Raw genomic sequence first — 27,993 nt, forward strand, 5'->3', positions numbered from 1 at the left:
TCCAATAAATTCATAACCTGTTTAATGCCAGTTCAATTGCTTTACATGAAAAAATTACAGCGTGCTCTATGTTTGTTTTCCATCACATGACACCTGGGAAAAAACGATGCAACAGACTGTCATCCAGCTCTGGGAGGACCTTGTGCCCAAGCCAGTGCCCACAGGTCACACACACTGACACATCACCTCAGCTTTGCCCTTTTCCCTCTTGAGCAGCAGGTGACAGTGACAGTATCACCCTGAGACACTTGCACACACCCATCTCACACGGATACAACTGGGAGCTCCTGCCTGGCAGCTGGGTGTGGGGCAGAGCAGGTGGCTGTACTGGGCTCCAACAGCCAGGTCAGGGTGAGCCTGTTCTTGCCATGCTCTGTCACCAACACGTGTGGCCACAGAACAGCCCTGTCCCAGGAATCACCAGCCTCCCTGCCAAATGCAGCAAGAGAAGCCACTGTGAGCCAACCTGCTCCCAAGGCAGACAGAAAAGCAAGATGTAGACACAATATGTAGTTAGGTAAAGTCCTTGGCAAGAGGGGACAATGGTAGGGGACAGAACAATAAGGAGTTATCCCTGCTTTGCAGCTGGGAGCACTGGGCAGTATCTGCAGAGCCTACCTGGCACTGCCCACCCCACAGCACTGCCACTCCCCACAGCAGCTTCTCTGACTCCTTGAGGAAGTTCTCCCATCACAGGGTGAGAGGCAAATCCACTCCTGGGGAGCTCCAGGACACTGGGGAGCCCAATCATCACCATACTCACCCTGCACTCCAGCTGGGTGCCTGGCTCCAGAATGGGCTGAGACCTCCTGTGTGCCCCCAGCCCAAGCACCTATGCCTTCCCAGAGGAGAAAGCAGTGTGTCCTGGAGGCAATCCACAATAGGATAATCCACAGCAGTCACCAGCCTCTCCATCACCCCTGAATGGCCTTTTCCCCAGGTGGCGATACCCACAACAACCACCTCTTGCTTCAGGTGACCCTTTGCTTCAAACCCATTCCCCAGCTTAATGATCCAACTCAATTTAAAACATCCAGGGTGCTCCCAGCCAATGGTGATGTGGAACAGTGCTCACAAGTGGAATAAACAACACAAGTTGGGCCTGGGGGTGACTTCAATCCATGCCTCACATCCCACGGCCATAGCTACACTAAAGCAGCTGTGCTTAAACAGTGTTTCAGAAACTCCACAGAAATTCCATTTTAGTGGCAAGACTGTGAGATGACAAAGTGGCCTGTGGGCCCGGGAGACTCAGAGGGGCTGCCAGGGGGCTCCCAGCACACCAGCTCCTCAGTGGTGACTCCAGGTATGCATCAACACAGGTGCAGTACCACCAGCCTGATCCAGGCACTGTGTGATGGCACATGTGGTCAAGGCTGTATTGGCCTTCTCACACCTTGGCTTGCCCTAAGGATACTGGTGCTACTGGGGACAGGCAATCATATTCCTACCATCAGGTTTTAGGGAAAGAAGGAAGAGAAGACAAAACAAAGAAAAAAAAAAAGGAGAAAGTATTACCTATGCAATTTACAGAGAGAGAACAAGTCCATATACACAGCCAGGGAATTCCACATAGAACAGAAAGCAATGCTGGGAGACAGCAGGAGGCAGGCAAAGCCTGGGCATGGCAGGCACAGGTCAGATGGAACAGGCTGTGCAGCCTCACAGCTTCTCTTAAATCAAAAGCACCACATACATACAGAGCACTTGTGTTACACCCCATGGGCTCCAACACCAGCCAGAACTCCCGTCCCACACAACCTAAAAGCCCCAAACCACACACCAAAACTCAACAGCAGGGCCCTGTCTGGGACTTGAAGATAACAAAAACGCAACACTGCACCCCTGCTTCCAGCCAGAATCTCTCTTCCAGTCAGAAGAGGCCCAAAAATCAATCTTCAAGATGTATTTTTTTCTCAAATCCATCCAACTCTTTTGGCCTCAGGAAAACTCCAGAGCAGGGTACCCACCTGGTGTCACTGAAGGAAGCTTCACATGCACAGGTGGTTGGGTGGATTTCTTTTTTATGAAGTTCTTCCTTCTCCTCTCTGGTAACTCCCAGGATCAGCCCAGAATATGAAACAGCAAGTGTAGAACTTCCTGAACCTGCTCCCTTAGAGGTGAAGCTTTTTCAAGTCTCCTCCAAAGTCTAGAGCCCCAAAGTGTATTTGTTCGGAGGCAGCTGTCAAGCATGCCAAAAAAATCAAGCTGTCTTATGGAATGATCGTATCAAGTACTACAGTACCTGTCTGCAGGGAAAAATAAAGGAAAAAAAAAAAATAGGAAAATAGGCAGTTCTCCAGTTTCTTCCTGGAATGGGGATGCTAGGCTATGAACAAAGCCCTTAAATGCCCAGCCTGGAGCTACGCCTCTCACACCAGCTGTACCGGACCAGTCTGGCTGGCTCCTGCTTCCAGAGCTGTCACTCTAGGACACAGAGCAGCACGTGGTACCCCTTCCCACAGCAGCAAGGATATGCTCCTCTCTCGCAGGAGGCACACCCTGGCAGTGGAGATGGCCTCGGTCCAGTCTCAATAGTCCATGTCACACAAATCCTCCCCAGTACCATCCCGATGGCTGGAGGATGCTGGGTTCACATTTCTCTTGTACCCGTTTCCCTTTATGAAGGATGAATCCAATAACTTTTGGCAGTTCCCTCCCCTCCCACCCCATCCCAAATACTGCCCAGCCCTGTGGGTCACAAGCACATATTTAATGAGCTAGGTCCTCCTCCAGTCCCATTGCTCTCCCTCCCCTTGGCTGGGCTCCGGGGGTCCATGCAGGCCGAGGGAGTGGTCTGATCCTGGAATGTCAGGCTGTAGGTTTCCGGGGCACAGGGATGGGGTTTATCGTATCCTGGTGAAGAGGTTGAGCACAGATACAGACTCCTGACAAGGGAAGACAAAGCACGGGGTAAACAGCTGTTACTTCATGTGCTTCTGGGTTGGTTTGTTTTTAATCTGCTATCTCTAGCTCAGGGCACAATACCAGCTCACAAATCAAAGTCCAACACCATAAATATTCCCATGGGTTTCTTCCAAACAGTAACAAATGTGCAGCTGGCCCATGCTCAGAGCTCTGCAGGCAGCTGTACCTCAGAGACAGCAAGAACTGGGGGACCCCCAGGAGCAATGCCAGCTTGTCCCAGTCCCCTCCTCCAAATCCCTCTGCCAGGCACCCAAAAAAGCTCTCAAAGCATAAGGCACAATCTGCTTTTGGTAATGGCGAATTGTCACTGGCAGAATCCATGATCCATTTTCATCCAAATCCCCATTTTAAGCAGTTTTGTAAGGAAGCAGGGGATAATAATGGAATCACAGAAAATCTGGGCTTCAAGGGACCTTAAAGTTCATCCCCTTCCACCCTGTCATGGATTGCTCCAAGCTCTGTCCAACCTGGCCTTGGACACTCACAGGGATCCAGAGGCAGTCACAGCTGCTCTGGGCACCCTGTGCCAGGGCCTCCCCACCCTCACAGGGAACAACTCCTTCCCAAGATCCCATGTAGCCCTGCCCTCTGGCAGTGGGAAGCCATTTCCCTTGTCCTGTCCTCCAGGTTCTGGTCCAAAGTTCTTGGAGCTCTTGGAGCCCCTTTAGGCACCAGAATGGGCTCACAGGTCTTCCTGGAGCCTTCTCTTCTCCAGGTGGACACCCCCAGCTCTCCCAGCCTGCTGTCACCCAAGGCCTCAGCTTGGTGAGGCCCCTGGACAGCCTGGAGAGGGATGTTGTGCCACATCTGCCTTGGGCACACAGGGTGACCTTTTACATAAATCTCAGCAAAGTTGAATCCTTCACTGCCCCAGCCCTTGATCTGCAGGAATGGATCAGAGAAGAGGTAGCAGATCAGAGCCAACATGGCCTGAGTTCCCCCAGGCAGCTGCCCCTATGCCTGGCCTTACCTTTGTCGAGCGAGTCTTACTGAAGACATTCCAGAAGCGCAAGGTTTCATCTCCAGCTCCTGTGACAATGGCCTCCCCATCAGGGGACATTGCCTAAGGACAAGACAACAACCTTTAGTACCTGTCACATTTTTGAGGCTGAAAACAAGTCTCTGTTGGAATGCAGAAGAGATTTAACTATCTTTCCTACTCAGCAGTGAGAAGCCAGCTACCTCTGCTTCCAGATGTCTCATGCAGCCTCAGGTGCACTTTGGGCACTTGCACCTTACGGTGCAGCTATGGAACACATTGGGGGAGTGGTGTGGAAAGAATACTTGTGCTCAGAAATCCAAGCCATGTGTAACCGAGGCTGTTCCTCCTGGGATTAGCAACCTGCCTGAAGACAGGAAGATGCTATGACTGGATTTTCTGGTTGTACTGGCTGCTTACATGGGGATCTACCTCCCAAAACATTATCAGCATTTGTCAGCTCTGTTGTGAACTGCTGACACTCCCATGTAAGAGAAAGAGATATAAGATGGATCAAAATTACCTGCAACAAATGTTTAATTCCCTGGGCAGCAGTCATCAGTGAAGAGGTGTGAAAGTCTTTGGGGAGCAAGCAGAGAAGCTTGTGTTTCATAAAATCCCAGAATCCCAGAATGTTTTGGGTTGGAAGGGACCTTAGAGCTCATCTCGTTCCACTATCTCAGGTTGCTCCACAGCCCATCCAACCTGGCCTTGGACACCTCCAGGAATCCAGGGGCAGCCACAGCTGCTCTGGGAAACTGGTGCCAGGGCCTCACCACCCTCATAGGGAACAATTCCTTCCCAAGATCCCATCTAACCCTGCCGTGTGGGAATCTGAAGCCGTTCCCCTTTGTCCTGCTATTCCAGATCCTTTTCCCTAAGTCCCTCTACAGCTCTCCTGCAGCCTCTTTAGGCACTTGAAAGTTTCCCTGGAGCCTTCTCTTCTCCAGGCTCAGAAGAGTTTTCTTAGAAGAAAACTCAGATGTTTCCTCAGGAGAGTTCGGCAGGCTTTGCTACCATCAAGAAAGCCTCATTTCCACAGAAGCAAATCAAAATGTCCCTTGAAGGCAGAAACATTTTCCAGTGCTCATGGGGAGAGTTCACATTCCCATCCAGTCTGCTAATGGTGCCACTGGCACTGCTGCTTTGGGTCCCATCTGAGCACACCTACAGCCAGGTAAGCAGCTACAGAGCCATGGCCATCACTCACCAGATACAGGACTCGATAAGAGTGCCCTGTGAGCTTTGCTACTTGAGTTAACGAGGGATATTTCCAGACGAGGATCTGGTTCTGGGAGTATCCGTGAGTGCTCACCTGAAAGGGGAGGGGAATATGCATCATAGAATCATGGAATTACTAAGGCTGGAAAAGATCATGAAGTCCAATGGTTTACAGACTACACCACTGCCCTGGGCAGCCTGTTCCAGTGCCTGACTACCATGAGATTTTCCTGATATCCAATCTAAACCTCCCCTGGTGCAACTTGAAACCATTTCTTCTTGTGCTGCTGTTTCTTACCTGAAGAAGAGCTTGAATTCCACCTAGCTCAACCCTCCTGTCAGAGGGAGAGAGGGTCCCCCCTGAGCCTCCTTCTTTCCAGGCTGGAGCCCCTCAGTTCCCTCAGTTGCTCCCCAACAGACCTGTGCTCCAACTCCTTCCCCAGCTCTGTTCCCTTCTCCAGACACGCTTCAGCCTCTCACTGTCTTTCTTGTTGTCAAGAGCCCAAAGCTGACTCCAGTACTTGAGGTGCCTCAGAAGTGCCCACAACATGAAGGCAGTCACTGCCCTGGTCCTGCTGGCAATACCCTTGCTGGTACAAGCCAGGATACCCTTGGCCTCCTTGCCCACCTGGACACACCTGGCTCATGCTCAGCCACGCTTTCCAACAGAGGGCAGCTCAGTAGCAGCTGCACAGGGAAGGACTCACCAGTTCGTTGGCGTGTTTGGACCAGGCCAGGTTGCACACCTGGGACCCAGTGTCAATGCACTGCAGGGGCTGCCCCGTGAGTGTGTTCCAGAAACGGATGCAGCGGTCGGCTGTGCCCCCACCCGAGGCCAGAAGCCCGTGCTGGTGTGGGGACCAGGCAATGGCTTTGACTGCTGCCAGGTGCTCTGTGTACTGTTGGACGGGACTCAGGCTGGAGTGATTCCAGACAAGGAGCTGGCAGAGAAAAGAGACACAATCAAACTTGTGCCTCAGTCACGTGTCCACTACACCCACAAGCCACAATGGGACCCAATGAGGGCAGCTGGGCAACAAGCTGATTTCCCACAGCCCTGTCCAGACATGCACAGCTCCACTCTGCACTTCACAGAATCATGGAATGGTTTGGTTTAAGCTCATTCAGTTCAAATCCCTGCCATGGGCAGGGGGGTTTTACTAGACCGGGTTGCTCTTAGCCCCATCTGACCTGGCCTTGAACACTTCCAGGGATGGGGCAGTCACAACTACCCCAGCACCACACTCGGCTGAGAAGCTGACCTACCCCCAGGCCACATGGCAGGAACAGGCCCTAAGGTTAAGGGAATAAATCTAAAGAAGCAGTATCACTGAAGGGCACCTCAGACCCTCCTGTTGCCTGTCTGGCTGTATCATTCCAGAACACATCTAGAAATCTGCTCAGTTCATTAGGAGGAGTTATTCTGAGCAGGAGGAACTCAGTCCAACCATGCTGTCACACAGGCACTGGGCACATTCTCTACCTAGCAACCCACTCCAGAGGGCATGGAATGCTGCTTTTTTGTGACAGATGCTTCTCCCATATGGTGCTCAGTGAGCTGCAAGCCTGCATTACAGGTATGAGAACTCATATAGCTCTACCTCAGGTTTTTGCTGCACACAAACATCGCTGCAACAAATGTGACCATACACTACCCAAACAAAGCCAGGAAGGGCAGCTTAGCAGTGGCTTTGTTGAACTCAACCCTCTGAGCCAAACTAGAGATTTAATTAGCAAAATACAGAAACAAAATTAAATTTGCCCTTTTCTCTTTATTAGGAAGAGAAGACTGAGTAGAAGCATGATTTATGTTTGGTCACTGTCCAACAACCAAAACAAAAGTCCTTTTCAGAGAGGCCAAACATCCTTAAAGAATCACTGAACCATTAAAGTTGTTAAAGACCTTTAGGATCAAGTCCAACCTTTGACCTAATCCCACCGTGCCCAATAAACCATATTGCAAAATGACCTACCCACTTGTTTTTTGTACACTTCCAGGAATGGCAACTCCCCCACTGCCCTGGGCAGCCTGTTCCAATGCTTAACCACTCTTTCAGTGAAGAAATTTTTCCTTAATCACAGAAGCATACAATGGTTTGGCTTGGAGGGGACTTCAAAGGCCATCTAGCTCCATCCCCTGCAGTGGGCAGGGACACCTTCCACTAGACCAGGCTGCTGCACATCCTGTCCAGTCTGGCCTTGAACACCTCCCATGACATAGTAATATCCAACCTGAACTGCACCTGGTGCAACTTGACAACATTTCCTTTTGCCCTAGAAAGAAAGGGGGTCTGACATTTTTCAAGACCCCTTGGAAGGAACGTACCTTATTATCATTCCCTCCAGAGGCCAGGAGCTGGTGATCTGTGGACCATTTGAGCCCACAGACCTCCTGCCTGTGTCCCTGGAGCCGCCGCTCAGACTGCAGGGGTGGGGTGCGGATGTCCCGCTGCAGGATCATCCTGTCCCGACTCCCAGATGAGAGCTGGTCTGCATTCCATGCCAAGGCACCTGCAACAGGGGCAGAGCTTCAGAGGGTGCTGTAGGAGTCATGCAATCAGAGAATCACTGAGGCTACAAAAGACCTCTAAGGTCACCAAGTCCAACTGTCAACTCAGCACCACCACCACGTTCACCACCAAACCATGTCCTCAAGTGCCACATCCACATGTCTTTTAAACACTTTTCAGGCATGGTGACTCCACCACTGCCTTAGGCAGCCTGTCCCAATGATTTATAACCCTTTCTGTGAAGAAATTTTCCCAATATCCAGTCCAAACCTCCTCTAGCACAGCTTGAGGGCATGTATTCTCATCCTGTCCCTGTTCCTTGGGAACAGAGTCCAATTCCCCCAGCTGCTCCCTCCTGTCAGTGAGTTGTGCAGAGCCAGAAGGTTCCCCCCGAGCCTCCTTTTCTCCAGGCTCAGCCCCCCCAGCTCCCTCAGTTGCTTCTGGCGTTTCAGCCCCTTCCCCAACTCTGTTCCCCTCTCAGGACATGCTTCAGCCCCCTCAATGTCTTTCTTGTTGTGACAGATCTAAAACTGACTCCAAGATCTGAGGTGGGACCTCAGTAGTGCCCAGCACAGAGGGATGGGTCACTGCCCTGGTCCTGCTGGCCACATTATCAAGCCCAACCCTTCCAATCCTGCAGCAGTTGTTAAGTGAAATGCAGCCATCACAGCTGCCACGGTTAAAAACAAAACAAAACAAAACAAAAAAAACCCTCTAACAAACCTCAAACCACTCCTTACAGACCTCCCTTACAACAACTCTCTGAAGTCCTAGATCAGGGCACAAATAGAGGTTCCCCTGAACAGGCTGACTGCAGGTATTACCAACCCCACTTCACAGTGCAGTAAAGCACAGGAATAGATCTCAGAAGGTGCATATGTCTCCCAAATCTCACCCCAGAGCTTAGATTCGCAGATGTCTCTGAGCAGAAAAAACCAGTCCCCCACAAAGGGGAACTGGAAATCTCAGAGTGAAGCTGCCAGGAGGGATGAAATCGGAAGTCAGCAGCAGTGATGTTGTAACCAAACCCAAAAAGCCTCAAGCAAGGAGGAAACACCTGCTTCAACACCCAACCACCATCAAACCCAGACTAGAACACCAGAGTTACGAGATGATAGTATTTTGAACCTGCTCAATACACAGGGGTAAATATCAGTCCTGGTACTCTGAGTTCTCCATTTCCAGCAGATCCCCAGCTAACAAAGTTCAATCACGAAGGAGACACCCCTGAGAACCCTCTGCTTCCCCACTCCTTACCGACTCTGGCTGTGTGTCCCTCCAGCATGGAGAGCTTCTTTCCTGCAGCTGCATCCCAGATCTGTACAAAGCCCTTGTGAGTACCAACAGCCACCAAGTTTCCCTGCACAGAGAGAGAGCCAGGATCAGTACAGTCAGAAAACTGAAAGTTGAGGAAAAGACTTGACATAAATCTCACGAGATGGAAAACATCCAGAGTTCTTTCATCTTACATGTTTTTCCCTACTGAGAGGCCCAAGCAGCCTGTCTGGAATATATTTATTGTAACATTTTATTGTCAAGAGCTGAAGAAACAAACTGGCTCCTTCTCCCTCCCACTTCTCTTAGCAATGCCTCGAGAACCTCAATATACAAGAGGCTGGTCTCTATCCCCTCTCTTTTAGCAGAGAAAAACCATTTCAGGGAGTTAACTACAGCTATGATGACAGTGACTAAGTGACCCATGTCTCAGCTGTCCTTACTGGCAGTGTCATACTGACCCGCTCTGACCAGCCCACGGATGTCACAGAATCGCCCTCCACAGAGAGGTCACACAGTCGGGTCACCTTCAGAGAGAAGAACGGGGTAAGGAACGTGGTTTTGTCACACAGCACTACTGACTGGCTCACAAACCACTGCTGTGTTTGAGATAGAGCATGACAAGTGCCGAAGCCCTCACACAGCACATTCCACAGTTCTGGAAGGCTGGAAAAACCCTACATCAATGGGCAATTCAATCTTCAGACACTCATGACCATTTACCTGACTTGTACAAGCACTCCACAGGTAAACACAAGTCCCAAGGCCAACGCTGAGGACGTTAAGAGAGGACCAGTCCACCAGGTTCAGGTAGAAGTCGTCCTGCAGCTCTGGGGCATCCAGCACTTTGAAAGGAATCTTGGAGATTTTCCGAGTTGGTTTTCGAGGTGACCTTAGCAGTTTCTGACTGTTTACAAAAACGCATAAAAAAAACAACTACAGGAATCTGCATGTCACAGCAGATGGAAAAGCACAGGTAGCTACTCTTTACAGAGCACTCTGAAGTTTCTACAGAAATGCAGAGACAAAAAGACTGCACAACCCTCTTTCAGCAGCAAGACTGGAAGGTTCTGCTTCTACAAAGGAGCTATGAAGCAGAAGGGTAAACTGATTACTGAGAGCTGACCAAGACATGTCAAGCACATAGGCAGATTGAACACCTAATGAAATTCTTAGAACTTGACTGTTTTATCTATTATCTCTCCAAATTTCCAAACTCAATTCAAATTGCAATTTTAGAGCTTTAAACAGAAGTCCTAGAGAACCTCTGTCCTAGACCTTCCCTTCTTTTAGTTTGCAGAGGATCAGTGTTACCTTTTGTTGCTGACAGGAGACAGGGAATAGGGTGAGACCTCATTGCCATCATCTGGGCTGGAGCGTTTTGCGCTGAGCGAGTACTGCATGAAGAAACACACCTTGTGAGGATCCCAGCATGCTCAAGGCCTAGGGCATCACTCCCAACGTGCAGTACTAAGCTAATTCCAACACCCAGTTTTTCCTTTCCCAGATGCTCTAAAGCCATACAAAACCCCATAGCAACACCCAAGCCCAAAAGCCTGATTTGGTCACTCACCACTGTCCGAAAAGCCAGGCTCCACCCAGCTTTCCTGCCAGCACAAACACAGGAAGCACACTGCTTGCTGCACACTCAGGTTCCCTTTCCAGGCCACCACATTTGTCAACAGCTTATCTCAGCTAAGCCCCAACACCAACTCACTGCCCAAGAAGCCTGGCAGAGCCCTGTGCTCTGTTCCTGTGGTACACACACAACCTCCACTGGTTTTAGTACAAGTAACCAACTTACAGTGAATAGAGATTTCTTCTCTGGGGTGGATGGCTGCAGCCTCCTGTCTTCTGTCTGGGGGTCCTGCACTTTCTCGATCCCTGCTCCCAAGAGTTCATTCTTCAGCAGGGCAGAGTAGGCAAGGCCATCTGTAAATCCAAACATGCACTGAGCAGAGAGCTCTGCCAGGGAGTGTCAGGATCATGTGTATCTCACCCAAAGAAGAGAAGGCTCCAGGGAGACCTGAGAGCCCCTTGCAGGGCCTGAAGGGGCTCCAGGAGAGCTGGAGAGGGACTGGGGATAAGGGATGGAGGGACAGGACACAGGGAACGGCATCCACTGCCAGAGGGCAGGGCTGGATGTGATATGGGGAAGGAATTGTTCCCTGGGAGGGTGGTGAGGCCCTGGCACAGGGTGCCCAGAGCAGCTGTGGCTGCCCATGGATCCCTGTGAGTGTCCAAGGCCAGGGCGGATGGGGCTTGGAGCAATCTGGGATAATGGAAAGTGTCCCTGCCCATGGCAGGGGTGGCACTGGATGGGCTTTAAGCTCCCTTCCAACCAAAACCAGTCTGGGATTCTACAACTTGTACTCTGTGCATAGATTGTCTTAATAAGCCTGGGACCTCAATTCAAAATCAAGATCAGTAGCAAGTTTCCCCTCCTTTCACTCCATCAGGAAAGTGCTTCCATAACACCATAAATCAAGGGATGGAGACATTCTCTTGCTCATCAAAAGCAGTGACCTGGTACTCACTCATTATGTGAGTACACCAGCATGAGTTTTGGCATAAGCATCAAAGTGTCAGCATGGCCTTAACTTCCCCAGCAGTTCCTAATAAGAGCTCTGGGCACTGCCAAGCAGTAGGAGGGTGGTCTCACCTTTTCCAGTGTCTGATGTAGCATCCTTTGCTTTTCTGTTTTGGCTTGGTGATTTTTCATTTTCCTGAAATGGAGAAACATGTCATCACCATACAGAAACCTCAGGGTATAGCAAATGCAGGAAGCATAGGGTTTGAGGACACACTCATTGTAACTCTTCTGGGGCAGCAGAAGCACATGGTACAGAAAATAAGCAGAGTAATCATGCCAACCAAAAAAGGTAGCATTTCCTCAGTTCCAAGGCTGAGCTGTAGGAGAAGGGAGAAAAACTTACATTTATTCTGTGGAAGTTGATGCTCCAGTTGGCCCCAGCTCTTGAGGGAATGAATCTGTCACCATGTTTACTAGGAGAAGACATTGGAGAATTGGAAGGTGTCAAGGTTCTTCTCATCTCTGCTACCTGAATTAAAGAAAAAAAAGACACTGAACTTACTCTTGTCAAGCCCTAGAGCTGGTTGGTTTGTTAGCCCTCAATTTTTTATGTTACATGTGTAGCTGCTGAGATTACGTATTAAAAAGGTATCACTGAACTCGACAAAAACATCTTCACCCCTTTTTGCTACCTGAATTGAAGTTATATATTCAAAAGGTCTCTTAAAGTCAAGCTATTTGGGTATTAATAGAACAGCTGAGGAGCTCAAACCTGCTCACAACTCAACAAAAGACTCCGGTTTCCTCTGAGGAGGTCCCAGGTCTTCCAAAAGCTGAAGGAAAAGAGTCACAAGTGAGACAGACAACAACAACACAGTGAGCCTGGGCCCATCTATACTCACACAAGGCATTGTGTTCTCATTCTGTATGTTGATCTGGCGTAGGAGACGTCTCTCGTAGTCCTGATCCATGGTGGGAAGCTGGCTGGAGAGATCAGCCAGCTCAGGAATTTGTGAAGTCCAAGCAGTAACTAGTGTGCTGCAACAGAGAGGAGGAGAAAATCAACAAAATGTTATACTTCTCTGTGCTGAAACAGCCTTCTCAAAGTCCCCTAAGCCTGTTCTTTGAACTTGAGACCACTTTTCCTATCCAGAGCATTGGTACCAAACTTGTGTGACACTGAGGAATGCAGGCAGCTGGTATTTTGTGTCTGACAGGACTCAGCCGGTCCCCACCATACCTGGAGCAGGGATTGCCCCCAGGACCTGCAGAGGAAGAGTTTGGCAATCCTTCAGGACACAGGCATGAAAACTCCAAGCACCTGCAGCCTGTCCTGTCCAGACACTGGCACCAGTCACACAGAGAGGTGTGGCTGCACCATTCACAAAAGTGTTCAAGGCCAGGTTGGACCAGGCTTGGAGCAACCTGGTGTACTGAAGGTGTCCCTGCCCATAGCAGGGGGTGGAATGAGATGGGCTTCAAGGTCATTTCCTACCCAAACCAGTCTGGGATTCTGTGATCCCACTACAGCCTGTCCCACTGCTCAGGTCAAGGCTGAAGGTGGGATGCTTTTAGCCACATCAGAAGCACTGCAGACTTTTAACACCACCCACTGGAGGAACACACTAAGGATCTAGTAGTCCCAGTGAATGTTCCATGTCTGATGCCTGCACTATCCCAAATACTCCTGCTGGCTGGCACAAAGCTTGCTCACTCACATAGTCTTATAAGCAACATTAACATTATTTAAGCACATATTTTAAGCATATATATTAGGACAGGTCTGCTTCATAGCTGAGATTTGCCTGGTAAATTAACATGTGCATCAATAAAAAAGAAATGAGCTGACACTTGTGTGAGAATACACAGTCACAGCCCTTGCCAAACCCCAAGGGCAGAGAGCAGCACTCCCAGGGTCCAACCTTCCCCATCACACACCTCATGCGCTTTGTCCACAGCTGACATGGGCACAAAAAACATCAGCACCAGAGAACACATCAGTTGGTCTTTCAACCCAAGATAAACATGTCCAAAGGCAAAGGTGCAATTAACACATAAGCAAATCCCCACAACACACAGGCATCTGGAGGCTGTGCAGAACATAAAGGGATCTACACTCTTGTTATTGCATAAACATTTATGGCACCTGGCCAGAGTCCCAGCAGCACAAATGGAGCCTCGAGATACAAACTTGTGGTAAAATCCCAGAGGCAACTGCACACAAAGGCTGCGCTGGGAAGAGGCTGCCCCGGGAGCAGCTGCACAGTGCCCCACTCAGCGGGGGCAGCTGCACTGCCTCCCACTCCCTCCTGGGAAGGGGCAGCCTTCAGGAACCACAGAACTCCTCAAGGTTTTACGGTTTAAAACTGGGGGCAAGCTACCAAGCTACAAGGGGTCCAGCAGTACACGCTGCAATTCAGTAAGATGTGATGGAGTTTTACAATATTCTGTGAAATAAGCTTGAAAAGAAGGCAAAGCACACAGACTGCACTGCAGAGCTGATGACCTTGCACCTCAGAAAGTTACAGGAAATGGGGTGACATCAAGGTGGTGACCACTGTGGTTCCACAAAGCTCCATCTTAGGGGCAATTCTCTCAAATGTCTTTGTAAGTGACTTGGGAGCAGGACTGGAAGGTCCTGAGTGGGTTTACTGAGGCCACTCACTTGGGAGGAACTGCTGATGTTCTCAAGGACAGAGAGGCCCCACAGAGAGACCATGACAAATGTGAGGACTGAGAAATCCCCAACCGTGTAATGTTTAACAGGGCAAATGTTGGATCCTGCCCTGGGATGGGGCAGCCCTGGATGCAGGGACAGGCTGGGAATGAGAGGCTGGAGAGCAGCAACGTGGGAAGGGACCTGGGGGTCCTGGTCAGTGGCAAGTTGGATCTGAGTCACCGCTGGCAGCCCTAAGGGCCACCGTGTTCTGGGGGGCACCAGGGCCAGGGAGGGATTGTCCCACTCTGCTCTGCACTGGGGCAGCCTCACCTCCAGTGCTGGGGGCACCTTGGGCACCACAAGATCAGAAGGAGCCAAAGCTGCTGGAGAGCGTCCAAAGGAGGAACACGGAGCTGGGGAAGGGTCTGAGGAGCAGCTGAGGGCACTTGGCTCGTTCAGCTGGAGCAGAGGAGACTGAGGGGAGACTCCTCGGGGGCTGCAGCTCCTCCAAGGGGAGGCAGAGGGGCTGGGGCTGAGCTCTGCTCTGGGACAGGGACAGGAGCCCAGCAAGGGCTGGAGCTGTGTCAGGGCTTGGGCTGGAGCTCAGGGAAAGGTTCTTCTTTCCCCCGAGGGTGCTGGGCACTGCCCAGGCTCCCCAGGGAATGGTCCCAGCCCCAAGGCTGCCAGAGCTCCAGGAGCATTTGGACACCGCTCTCAGGGATGCTCAGGGTGGGATTGTTGGGGTGTCTGGGCAGGGGCTGCACTGATGATCCCTGAGGGTCCCCTCCAGCTCAGGAGATCCTGTGGTTCTTTTGAGCTACCCCATTTTTCACTACCAAAACTTGGACTTCTTACAAAGGCTGAAATGTTTTTTTTTTCTTTCTGAACATTAAGCATGCCAACACTTTTACAAGAGCATCCCTGAAATAGATAGTGCCAAGCTGGTTCCTATCACACCTGCTTACCTCTACCACCTCCTCCCCCAAGCTTTTCTCTTTTTTTAAATTTAACACATTACTCCCATATGTTCTTTCAGTGGCAAAACTGGAGAGAGCTCCCAAATTTAACAGAGATCAGCTTCAACCAAATGAAGCAAAGAGTCAGGGACCAGATAACTGCAGTGAAAAGTTAGAAAAGTCTGTGATGCTATTAATAAAGGAGATTTTAAAAATAAAAATTGGTGCATACCATATCAAATACTCTCCCTCATTTTGAAATTTACTTACCCCCCACCCTTACCGACCCACAAGCTACCAGAAGTGTGTCTCAGACTAAACAGTTCAACAAAATGCCCCCTCCCCCCTTTTCTTTTTCTGGGTTGTTGTTGTTTTAACATCTTGAGTAAGAGAGCTCAGCTTTCAGAGCCCACACAAGGAGCGTCATCAGCTAAAGAACACCACACATTTGAAGTGTCCTCCCAAAATGGCTCAGCACAGTATTTGTGAGATCCAGATCCAGTTACACAGCAAAGAGACATTTTAAATTCTGCATCTGAAACACATTTGACTGTCGAGCTTTTCAGTTCCCATCTGCCCAAATTTCACCTACAACTTTCACTCAGAAACACAGCACAGATTGCTCAACAGAGAGACCGCAGAGGCAGAACACAGCAGTGAATGTTCAGCACCTGAATACTGACATGCTCTTGCCCTAAAACCTGTGCCACTAACACAGGCTCAGAGAGCAAGCAGCACCTCTGCTTTGTGGTGCGCTCTTGCTGTCTCTAAATTTGTCTGTGGGAAGTGAGTGGAAGTGAGTCCATTTCCCCCAGAGCAAGTAAAAAAGGCTTTGCCAGAAGGACTTGGGACTGCTGGTGACAGTAGCTGAACATGAACTGGTCTGTGCCCACATGGACAAGAAGGCCAATGGTACACGTGGCTTGCCTCAGCCACAGTGTGGCAAGCAGGACTAGGACAGTCACCCTCAGGGTGCGCTGGGCACTGCTGAGGCCGCACCTCAAATCCTGGCAACAGTTCTGACCCTCTCACAAGAGGGTTGGAGCATGTCTGGAGAAGAGGATGGAGCTGGGGAAGGGGCTGGAGCACCAGGAGCAGCTGAGGGGAAGCTCAGTCTGGAGAAAAGGAGGCTTGGGGAGACATTCTCGCTCTGCACAACTCCCTGACAGGAGAGTACAGCTGGGTGGGGATCACGCTCTGCTCCCAGGGAACAAGGGACAGGACAAGAAGAAACAGCCTCAAGCTGAGCTAGGGGAGGTTTAGATGGGACATCACAAGGAATTTCTTCATGGAAAGCATGATCCAACACTGGCACAGGCTGCCCATGGCAATGGTGAAATCCCCACCCCTGCAAGGATTTAACAGCCATATAGATGTGGCACTTGGGGACATGGCTTAGTGGTGGCCTTGACAGTGCTGGGAGAATGGTTTGACTTGGTGTTAGAGGGCTCTTCCAGACTGAATGATTCTGTGTTTCTATGATATGTGGGCTTCAAGCTCCCTTTAAGTTGAAGGAAAAAGATCTTGAGGAGCTACATGTGTTACATATTCTTCAGATGCCATTTTGTCACTAATTATGCAGTTTATGCTTGAAGAAGAAAGGTGGGACTTGGGGGAAGGGTTTGGACTCCTTGAGAAGAATTTGTATTCTGACTTTATGTTCTTCATGCCTTCTGTCCTGTCTGAATTGGCTGGATTCTCTCACAGCTCATTACCTTCAGAACAGTACTTACAGGCAGAGTCATGGCACTGAACAAGCACCTTTTGTTCTTTTTATTGACCCAACCATCATCTATTCAAACACAAAAGTGTTTTTTCTAGGTATGGATGTGTTTTTAATAAGCAAGCATGCAGAATGCCAGGCCTGGCAGGGAAATGGGGCAGTAATTTTGCAAAATGATTTCTGTGGTTTGAGGCAGGCTGTACCTGTTTGGATACCCCAGCACACACTGAAGGAGGGGTAAGAGATGCAGGTTGGTTCTGTCAATTCAGACATGCTCTGCTCAAGAGTTCAAGAGCTGGATGATTCCTGACCTTTTTTTTTTTATTCCAGAAATTGTTCATGCACCTTCTCTTCTGGAAGGTATTTAGGTGGCTAAGCATTTAACATGAGAGGTGCTGACAAAAATGAGAGATTCAGAATACCAAAGACAGGATGTAAATGTAAATCTGAACATATTTTCTAATTTATACAGGGCCAAAGGGGGGTAAAGGATGCCCTGGTAACTTAAATACCATTAATGTTATGTCAATGCTTTTATTTTCAAGCATCTAGAGTCTGAAAAAGGTTGCCTGGAGCTTTTCTCACTAGTTAAGTCCTAAACACACCCCAAATTCATAGTCAGCAAGAGCCAACCCACACCCAGAGATGCTGCCTGCTCTTTGGGCTTGTATTAAATGGCACAGACTTTAAGGTAAAAACATGACACTATTCAGGTGTTGAGTATTTCCAAGCTCTCTGGAATAGCCCCATCATTTGCTAAGGCAAAAAGTACACAAGTACTTAGTCCTCCAAGTCATGACCAGCAGAGTTTGAAATCAAACCTAGATGTCCTGCTTCCCAAACCCAAAGTTTTCATTTTCTTTTGATTTGACTAAACCCAGATAACAACACTTGCAAATCAATAAGGCAAAGCTCTCAGCTGGCAGCAGAAGTGGCAGTTCCTCTATTCCTGGCAGCTGCAGTGTCCTGACCCTCCTCATGCCAGCTCCAGGTACTCACCATGTCACACAAAAACCTAACTTGGCCCCAAAGGGCTGAAGTTTTTGGCTGCTTCAGTAAGCATATCACCTCCTCCTCAAATGAATGAGCATTACCAGTTATAGATTCTTTTAGAGGATCTTGAACAAGCTGTAAGAGAAAAGAAGAAAAAAGACCCCACCAACAAAAAAGCTAATCCATAGCTTTTAGCTATGTAATAATCAAGAGTATTAAGAATGCATTCACAAGGCCAAGGCTTCACAGGGCCACCATCTGGAATGAGCAAGATACTCTGTGCTTGGCCAAGCTCAAGCAGAACTTGTCCACATTTAACACACAGGAACATTACACCAACCAAGCAAACCTTTTCAGGAACTGGCCTCCTTTCAAACCAGCAATAGCACAAAAAGTCAAGAGTTGTGTGTTTCACCAATATTTACCTTTTTTAAGATAAAAGGATGTAACTTGTTACCCAGCAATTTACTAGGGTACAGTGTGAGAAGCATTTATAAAATCAGCCATTTAGCCCTATGCAGAGGGAGCAGTAACAGCTTTATTTCAAAACAAACTACAACCTTTGTTGCCTTGCCCTCATCAGAGCAGCATGTTCACAGCTTTGTACAAGAGAGATCACACTAATGAAAAGAAAAAAATTACTCCAGTGCTATGGTGTCAGATAAGATCTTCACCATAAGACTCCTGAAGATTCAAAACTACAACAAAATCCAAGATGCTGGACTACAGCAAGAGCCATCATACCACAGCAGTGTACTTCAGAGTGTAAGTCATAGGCAACTGCTCTGCACTGAAGGTCCTGCAAAATTCCCTGGTTTTCTGCCTTTCCAAAGCATCTTGCCAAGCACCTCCTGCCCTGGACACTCAGAAACACTTTTATACACTCACTGCCATCAGCCTTACAATGTCCCTCTTCCAAAAGTGCCAATTTTTAGTGGCCAGCAATACACACAAATGGAATTCCAGTTTTATTTGAAGGCAGAGTGGTTCAAGGGCAGAGCCAAAACACTGATTGCATCTCCTGCCTGCACTCAGCCACCCAGTCTGGAACAGGAGAACAAAGGCTGGAGATACAACTGAATGCACAGTGATCCATGCCTTCCCTCACTTCCCATGGCAGAAAACATCCCCCTTTCTGCACAGGCACGGGCCCAACCTGCAATCAGATTAGAGGTGACAAACATTTGACCTGTACCTCCACCTGCACTCACAAACAAGCTTCAAGACTTCCCCCAACCCTCCATGACAGCCTCAGAAGCTCAGGTAAAGCTTCATGTCCATCATCTCAAAGTGATGTACAATCCTACCACAATGACAGAGAAACTCTAACCAGCAAACCACAAAAATTTAGGGCACTCTGATGATTGAGGCTGCAGGAAGCCTGCAGGAGCCAAGGATGTAATGCTCATGACACAGAGCTCTGTTTATGGCCTGGAATATCATGAACCAGCAGAAACTCAGGGTTCTAAGACGTTCAGGAATGAGCAAAGTCTCTGTCTTTGAAGGACCTTTACCAAAGATAAACACTGCCACCACTAATCATAGAATCCCAGAATGGTTTGGGCTTGAAGACACCTCAAAGCCAATCCAGTGTCGCCCCCTGCCATAAGCAGAGACACCTTCCACTAGACCAGGGTGCTCCAAGCCCCATCCACCCTGGCCTTGGACACTTCCAGGGATCCAGGGGCAGCCACAGCTGCTCTGGGCACCCTGTGCCATGGCTTGCCCACCATCACAGGGAAGAATTTATTCCTAATATCGAATAAAATTTCCTAGTACACCATCACAAGCCCAAAAGGTTTTCACCAGGATTTTTGTACCCACAATAGCTGCTCTTAAATCAAAGTGCTCCTCCAAGAGGCTACTCCAAAAAGCCCATCAGGAACACCACGAACATCACTCTTGCTGCCTCTCACACAGATGATGCTCAGGTATCACCATTGCTTTCAGCATAGATGTTTTTGCTAAATCCATTTTTCTCCCCACAACTAAAGGAAAAAAAGGGAAGATGACAGTCAAGCCTGTACTCCAAAGACCAGGCTATTTTCAACCATTCAACTGAAACTGAAATACAAGTGATGGGCAACTACAGAGATCACAACCAGCAGCCACCCCACTGATGCAGGCATGCCACAGCCAGGTCACTTGCTGAGGGGTTCCAAATTTGCCTCAGCCAGTTTTTAATAAGTCAGAACAATTGTAGGGTTGCTATTTACCTTCACAGATGACGTTTTCATTCAATACGCATCCCACTGCAGCATACCATTGTCTCTTGTCAGTGCAGAGCTTATCCAAGCAGACATGACAACCACACACTCAGCAGGGGATTTCTCAGAAAATCACCACTATTAAACCCCCTTTTTATTGCTTGCAGGTGGTGGCTATTTCACCCTTTCACCATGATGCTTCATAAATAAGAGTGACACATTTCTTCCCAGGGAATACGTACAGCATGAAGTCCTCAGCAGTGCAGGAAGCCTTGCACTGGGAAACAAAGCACAACACATGGGGTGGGGTCACTCTGATGGTACCTCTTATCCATAGGCCAAAAGGCCTCTAATTAACAGGATGTCTCCTTAAAGAGGTTTATCTGTTACAAAAGCAAAACAAACAAGAGGCAGCAGCAGGAACTCTCCAGTTTCAGAGATGTAGTAAGGCACCTGGTGAAGCAGCACCTGCACCCGTGGGCTGTGCTGGCTGTTACCTGGCTCAGGGATGCTCCAAGTGCTGGGGTGAAAAGTAGGTTCAGCTCCAGCAGGTTTTGCCTGAGAAACACTAAGTGCTGAGCAAGTTCTGCTGCTCCCATTTGCCAGGGGAAGAGGTTCCTGATGGTCCCCATGTGCTCAGGCAGAACAGCAGAAAAGCCCTTCCCTTCTGCAGACGCTGAAGGCTAATTCCTGCACTGGGGAAGGGGCTGGGTATGATTTCCCCAAATTACATCTTGGCAAGGAGGGGACATGCACTAACTTTACAATGTTCTGCTTTGAGATTTCATCTCAGTCCAGGACATAACCAGTGCCAAACACATGTGCATGTCAAGGCAGGGCATAATCAAACCCCACCATTCTCTCCACAGTGCCTGGCTCCCAGAACTCCCCATGGATACAGGAGCTGAGCTCTGGGTAGTCACTGGCCTCCACAGAGGGCCGGTTATAGCCACAGCACTTCTGTTTCCACCGTCACCTGGCAGCAGTTTTCCCCACAAAAACACATTTTGCTTAAGTGTACACTGGACAGACAGGAGAAACAAAGGTTCTGCTTTCAACTGGCATATGATGGTAATTTTGGCAATCACCTAGAAGATATTCACTTGTTTAATTATTCTGTGTAGAATCAAAGAATCATTGAGGTTGGAAAAGCCCTCTAAAATCAGAGTCCAACTGTTCCCCCAGCACTGTCAAGGCCACCACTAACCATGCCCCAGGTACCAGATTCACACGTCTGTTAAATCCCTGCAAGGATGAGGACTCCACCACTGCCCTGCATATACCAGTGTTACACAGAATCACTGGGTGGGTCAGGCTGGAAGGACCACAGTGGTCATCTGGTCCCACCTCCCTGCTTAAGCAGGGTCATCCCAGAACACATGGCACAGGACTGTCCAGACAATTCTGGAATATCTCCAGTGAGGGAGACTGGGCAGCCTGTTCCAGTGCTCAGTCGCTGCACAGGGAAGTTCTTCCTCATGTTCAAGTGAAACTTCTGGGTACCAGTTCCTGCCCCTTCCTCTTGTCCCATTGCTGGGAGCAGAGCCTGGTCTCTGCTCTGAGCCCTTCCTGCAAACACTGAGAGGATGAGGGCTGAGGTCCCCTCTCAGCTGTGTCTCCTCTCAAGGCTGAACACACACAGCTCATTGAACCTTTCCTGAAGAGAGAGAGATTTCAGTCCCTTCAGCAGCTCTGCAGCATCCACTGGACCCACTCCAGAAGCTCCATGTCCCTCCTGTCCAGAACTGGACACAGCACTCCAGATTTGCCTCACCAGGGCCAAGAAGAGGGGCAGGATCACCTCCCTCAACCTGCTGACAGTGCTCCTCCTAATGCACACCAGGATATCACTGGCCCCTTGGCCCCTGGGACACACAGCTGGTCAGGAATGGTCTGTTATTCACCAGAACACCCAGGGCACTCCCTAGGCAGAGGATCCTACACTTGTCCTTGCTGAAGTTCTGGCAGTACTTTCCTGCCCACCTCTCCAGTCTGTCAAGGCCCTTCTGCAAGGCTGCACAGCCCTGGGGGAGACTGGCCACTGCTCCTTCCTGCTCTGTGTCAGCAGCTGATGAGGCACCAAACCCTTCATCAAACCACTGAATTAAACAATATGGAAACAATACTGGGCACAGGACTGAACATGGCGGGCTAGTAAAAAGGAGGTAGGGATGCATAGAGTGAAGTATTTGGATCTTAGGGACACAGAGTCCTTAGAAGTTTTTGTGTAAGTTTTTACACATCAGCCACTCCAGACTCAAAGAAGACTGACTTAGGAGCAGAAAAAAAGGACAAGAAAATGTTACAGTCCGCATTTTATAACAACTTACAGAATCTTCAGGACTTTTTGTTTCTCTTCAGTAGTTTCCATTCTCTATCCAAGCACATTTTTCATACAGCTACTGACTTCAATAACATTCAGTTTCCCTTCAAAAAATCCACAGGAGACAGTTGTTCAACTATGATTACTTCCAAGTAGGTAAAGACAGCTAGAAGTACCAGCTTTATAGATAAACGTTCTGGTAAGGCTTCCGGTAAAGGAGAGGTCAGTGCATTATAAGCAAAGCTTAAAAAAGTCACCAGCAGCTCTGTCCTCGGAGCTTTACTGAAAGGTCAGGCATCCAAAACTCTGCTTCATCGTAACACTTCACGTACTGAAGATGCAATGGTTCCCCTAAACAAACTACAAAAATAAACTATAGAATTTACAAAACATGACAGCTTCAGTCACAGCCCCAGAAAACTCTGCTTCTGTATCAATTATAATAATCAAAAAAACAAAATCAGACTAGTACAAGATCACAGAATTCCAAAATGGTCTGGGCTTGAAGGCACCTTAAAGCTCATCTCCTTCCATGCCCTCCCATGTGCAGGGACACCTTCCACAAGACCACTTCCACAGGTTGCTCCAAGCCCCATCCAACTTGGCCTTGGGACACTTCAAGGGATCCAGGGGTAGCCACAGCTGCTCTGGGCACCCTGTGCCAGGGCCTGCCCACCCTTACAGGGAAAAATTCCTTCCTGATATCCCATATAATCCCACCTTCTGTAAGTAGGAAGCCATTCCCTTTTCTCCTGTCCCTCCAGGCTCTTGTACGTAGTCCCTCCATTGTTTTTAGTCAGCTCCTTTAGGTTCTAGAAGGCTGCAGTGAGGTTTTGTAGCTCACAGCAGAACTGCTCTCTGCACACAGAGCAGCACAAAGTACTGGAGTATTATCATTAAATACACGCAGCAAGAATCAGCACCTCACAAGAAAATGGGCACAAAGCCTTCAAAAGAGCTGTAAATCAAGAGAAAACAATCCTCTGTGCCACGAATCAAAACAACATCTTCCTGAGGTGACTCCAATGTGGCCTGACAAGCCTCCCTACCCCACCAGAACCTTCTAACCACCCGGAGGACCTTCAGCTCAGGCTGATGCTGTGTACAAATCCCATGTGCAAAATGTCAACAACAGGTTAAAAACATTCCGATGAAACACACAGTGATAAGGAGCTCCCTCAGACCCCAGAGCCATCGGGAGGGCAGGGGCACATCCACTGGTGCTGTACATACACAAGAGACTGCTGGCCAAAGTTTCTGCTGTTGCTTGGCAGATCCCTTTAGGAACAAGATCCACACCACTAAAATCTCTGTTACCAACGTGATCAAGAACCAAGAGCTGATCCAGGCTCCGGCTCTTTGTGTCTTTCCCCAGAGGGCCAGGGAACACGGACTGAGCGAAAGGATTACACCGCGAGCTTCCAGCTGCTTCGCACAGCCCTGGCCCCAGGTGCAGGATGCCCGTTACCAAACACACCGGAGCGCTGGGGCTCAGCGGCCCTGAAGTGACAGGGCACAGTTCACCCGGGCCCGCAGGAACCGTCACAAACTGGGCCCATCCTGCCAGGGCTGACAAGGCACCACAACGGGCGGGGAGGGAGAGGCGGGGCTGCTTGGTGACCGGCTGCCGAGGGACAGAGGGAGGGAGAAAGGGACTAAAGGAGGCAAGGCACCTCCAGCCCCGCCCGGCCCGGCCCAGCCCAGCCCGGCCCCTCCGCACTGTCCGGCCCGGCCCACAGGCCCGTGCCCCCGGGGTAAAGTGCGGGGCCCAAATCTGCCGCAGGCCCCCCGCTTCGCTTCGCTTCGCCTCGCCACACCGTGTCGTGCCGTGTCGTGCCATACCCCTCACCGCGCCCCAGGCACTACCCCGGCCGTACCTGCTCCGGTGCCAGTGCCACCGGCCGGCCCGGCCCGTCCCGTCCCAGCTCCGCCTCCTCCGTCAGCACCCGCCGGCCCCGCCGCTCCGCAACATGGCGGCCACCTCCGCCCCCGCGCGAGGCACGACGGGAGCGCACCCCGCCCGCCGCTTCGAACACACACAGGAAGCGGCGGCGCGCGGCGCCATGGCAACGGGCCCGGTGATGTCACATCCTGGACATAACGTGATGGGTGGGGTCCGGTGTCCGTGCGTGTCCCTCACAGGAGGGCAGCGGTCCGGGGACCCCTTGGGTCCTTAAGAACGTCCTTGAGTCCCCAAGCGGCCTCTTCTAGTCTTTGGGAGGGGAATTCTGGGGTCTTTACAGTGTTCTTTTGGCCGCTTGGGGTGGGGGGGCGGTTCTAGAGTCCTTAAGGAAAATTATCTTGGTCCTTGAGGAGTTCTTAGGAAAGCGTCTTGATCCCTAGAAGGGAATCATCATGTCCTTGAGGGGCTTCCTGGGTCCTTAAGGAGGTCCTCGGGTCTGTGGTGGAGCTCCTTAGTGAGAGTTTTTTGGTCCCTGAATGGGTTCTTGAGTCTCTGGGGAAGGTTCTTGGGTCCTTAGGTCCTTAGGGGGCTCCTCAGGTCCTTTGGGAGGCCTCTTGGCTTCTGGAGGTTGGTCTTGGCCCCTCCAGGAGGGTGTAGGGTTCCTGTGCCACCCCAGAGATGGTCTGTGACTCAGTGTAGGACCCCCCAACCACCACCCCACAGAATGTGTCTCCCCCATTCCTGGTCTCTGATTCCCATTACTCTTCCCAGGGAGTGGGTAGAGGGAAGCCAGTTGTGTGTCCACCTGCCTCTTGGGAAGACACTGGGCCAGCAGCTGCTGCTCCCCCAGAGCTCAGCCACTCATGGCCCGGCAGGAGCCAGGGGCAGGTGCTGCAGGAGGATTTGTGGCCCTCTGCCCTTCTCAGTGCTGGTGTATGTGCTGGAACCCCCCAGTTCCTGCCCATGCCCACAGAAGGGCTGATGCCAGGGGCCTGGGGTGCTCGTTAGAGAGCAGAGGGATAGCTGTCTGCAGACTGTCCATCTGTGATGCTCTGGTGACCCCAGACAATAATCTCACTGTTATCCTGCCCAGCACAACCACCCATTCCGGTCCTACTGCAGCAATGCAGAGAGCTGCCTGCAATTCCCTGATATTAATCTTGGATTCCCTGTTCAGCTCAGCCTCACATAACAAAGTCTCTCTTTAAGGCTCCCTTGTATGTTATTTTCAACAAGAAACAGCTGATAACTGCAGCCCTGTTGGGGGTTGGTTCTTTCCCTTTTCCCTCTGTGGAATTTTCCCCATTGTCATGCTAAGATACCTGTTGACTGGGCCCTGGTGACAAGGGGGGGGGGGGGGGGGGGGGGGATGAGAGGGAAGAGGGAAACCCTGCAAGATTCAAACAGCCAGAAGAGGAAGCGGAAGGCCGGGCCTTGGCCCATTTTCCCCGTGGAGTTTGGACAAGAAGGACGATCGCCGCCTCTGTCTCATCCCTGCCATCCCAGCGTCGGGAAACCACTATCGGACCCTGCCCTGCTGCCTTCTCGCTGTGAACTACCACCATCCAGCACTCTACTGAGCACTGGGACCCACACCGTGAGCGGAGGGCTCTCTCCATCTCTCTCTCCCCCTGGGACAGCGCTGCCATCACCCCCAGCCCTCCTGCAGCTCTGTGGGACCTGCCTGCCCCCAGCACCAGGAACTGCAGCTCAGGGAAAAGGGGCCTGCAGCCAGAAAGGACTGGGACTGAGTTACTGTTCTGTTTGTGGGTAATTTCATAGCTGCTGTTGTTCTTGTTTGTCTTGTTAGATATACTAGTAAAGAACTGTTATTCCTACCCTCATATCTTTGCCTGAGAGCTCCCTTAATTTCAAAATCATAATAATTGGAAAGATCAGATTTTTTCAGTCCAAAGGAAGCTTCTGCTTTCCTTAGCAAACACCTGTCTTTCAAATCAGGACAAGCCCTGAGAAGGAACAGAATCATTCATAGACTCCTGGAATATCCCAAGCTGGAAGGGACCCACAGGGGTTCCAGTCCAGCTCCCAGCCATGCCCAGACACCCCAACAATCCCACCCTGAGCATCCCTGAGAGCGGTGTCCAAACGCTCCTGGAGCTCTGGCAGCCTTGGGGCCGGGACCATTCCCTGGGGAGCCTGGGCAGTGCCCAGCACCCTCGGGGGAAAGAAGAACCTTTTCCTGAGCTGCATCCCAAGCCCTGACACAGCTCCAGCCCTTGCTGGGCTCCTGTCCCTGTCCCAGAGCAGAGCTCAGCCCCTGCCCCTCTGCCTCCCCTCGGGAGGAGCTGCAGCCCCCGAGGAGTCTCCCCTCAGTCTCCTCTGCTCCAGCTGAACGAGCCAAGTGCCCTCAGCTGCTCCTCAGACCCTTCCCCAGCTCCGTGTCCCTCCTTTGGACACTCTCCAGCAGCTTTGGCTCCTTCTGACCTTGTGGTGCCCAAAGTGCCTCCAGAACTCCAGATGCTTCCATCCAACAGATCCTGGACTCAGGCCATGAGGATGAGCTATGGCACATCTGGAAGCCCAACAAGTTTTGGAAGAGGGGGCACCACTTTTGGGGTACCAGCCTGGCATTGCTCCCAGATGTGTGGAAATACCATGATACCAGAGGTTTATGTCCAAAAAAAGAAGGAATCCTGTAACTTTATTCATGAACAAAGGGAGAGGCCATGGGGCATTTCCCATGGTGTCTCTCAAACTGTTGGGAGATACAGCCTCCTTTTTATGCTCATTTTCATGGCCACATCACCCTCTCCCTTTCTCCACTGGCTGAGGTACTTGGAAGGTACAAACTTCCTGAATTTCCTACTGTATGTCCCCCTCTAATATGCATCCCCCCTTTGTTTAACATATGACATTCATAGTTCTATTGTCTTTGTTCTCCTTCTCCAAGTTCAGGAATTTAACAGGACCTTGGCTGAGCAGCAGTCCATATGAATTAGTAACACTTTCTGAAACTGATGGTTTCTCCTGTTACTTCCTTATCTACAAGTCCCTGGCCCCATCTACATGCAGATTCACACAGTCTATTTGTAAAGACACATTCATCTTATTCCTTTCACTGGGCACCATCAGGGCACAGACACTGCCTGTCTGTGGTTGGGCTTTTTGTCACTCTGATGCCAGTTCTTGCCCAAGCTGAACCCAGCGAGCTTTGTCCAGTCTTTCCCAGCCTTTTCCAGCCTTTTCAAGCCTTCAAGCAAATCTAAGGCAGATTTGGAATTTTGTTGTTGCATTTTTCCTTGTTTCTATAGTGCCAGTCCGTGCCACAACTGAGCCCAGCGACCCTTTTCCAGCCCAGCCTGGAGGCAGGAAGGCAATGGGTTGGGATGAGAATGATGGTGAAGATGGGGATCATAGTTTGGTGTGGTTTGGTGGGAGTTGGTGATGGTGGTGGCAGAGATGGGGATGGAGATGGCAGAGCCGAGCAGAGAGGCAGGGATGGGGATGGGGGCGGTGGTGCTATGGAGATGGTGGTGCTGTGGGGATGAGAAGGCCGGCGCGTTGCGATGCGGTGTGGAAGGGGATGTCTGGACGGTGAGCCGCAGGCAGGGACGGGGATACCCGAACGACGCCGTGCACAGCCACGCCGCGCCGTGCGGAGCAGAGCGGCTCCACCCCGCCCCGCCCCCCGGTGCCACCGTGACCCCACCACCGATCACTTCCAGGGCGGCCCCGGCTCCCGATTTGAAAATGCGGGAGCGGCTGCTGGTGCTCCTGTGCGCGCTGGCGCGGCGGCGGCGACGCGCCGGGGCCATGGCCGGG

General features: G+C 50.5%; 1 protein-coding gene across 1 annotated transcript; it reads right to left on the minus strand.

Annotated features, from left to right (window-relative positions):
- On the minus strand, window positions 1-24,269 carry FZR1 (fizzy and cell division cycle 20 related 1). Its single transcript, XM_062509951.1, has 14 exons — window positions 24,185-24,269; window positions 12,349-12,484; window positions 11,850-11,975; window positions 11,576-11,639; window positions 10,718-10,845; window positions 10,228-10,310; window positions 9,637-9,820; window positions 9,375-9,440; window positions 8,896-8,998; window positions 7,455-7,639; window positions 5,836-6,069; window positions 5,118-5,222; window positions 3,899-3,991; window positions 1-2,888 (listed from the first exon to the last, which is right to left on the minus strand). Exons 2-14 carry the CDS (start codon window positions 12,415-12,417, stop codon window positions 2,847-2,849), a joined length of 1,482 nt encoding a protein of 493 aa, XP_062365935.1. The 5' UTR covers window positions 12,418-12,484; window positions 24,185-24,269; the 3' UTR covers window positions 1-2,846.
- Between the last annotated feature and the right edge of the window lie 3,724 nt (window positions 24,270-27,993).

The sequence above is a fragment of the Cinclus cinclus genome, chromosome 28 (assembly GCF_963662255.1).
Source record: "Cinclus cinclus chromosome 28, bCinCin1.1, whole genome shotgun sequence".
In the NCBI taxonomy this organism is placed as follows: domain Eukaryota; kingdom Metazoa; phylum Chordata; class Aves; order Passeriformes; family Cinclidae; genus Cinclus; species Cinclus cinclus.

What these genes read in the sequence shown, in the direction of transcription:
- FZR1 (XM_062509951.1), bottom strand. Translation starts at nt 12,417, where the DNA reads ATGGATCAGGACTACGAGAGACGTCTCCTACGCCAGATCAACATACAG. An exon ending in ATGAGAACACAATGCCTTGT is followed by an intron (nt 11,976 to 12,348) that starts GTGAGTATAGAT and finishes TCTTTAATTCAG; the next exon opens with GTAGCAGAGATGAGAAGAAC. An exon ending in CTGGAGGGAATGATAATAAG is followed by an intron (nt 6,070 to 7,454) that starts GTACGTTCCTTC and finishes TTTCTCTGCCAG; the next exon opens with CTCCTTGTCTGGAATCACTC.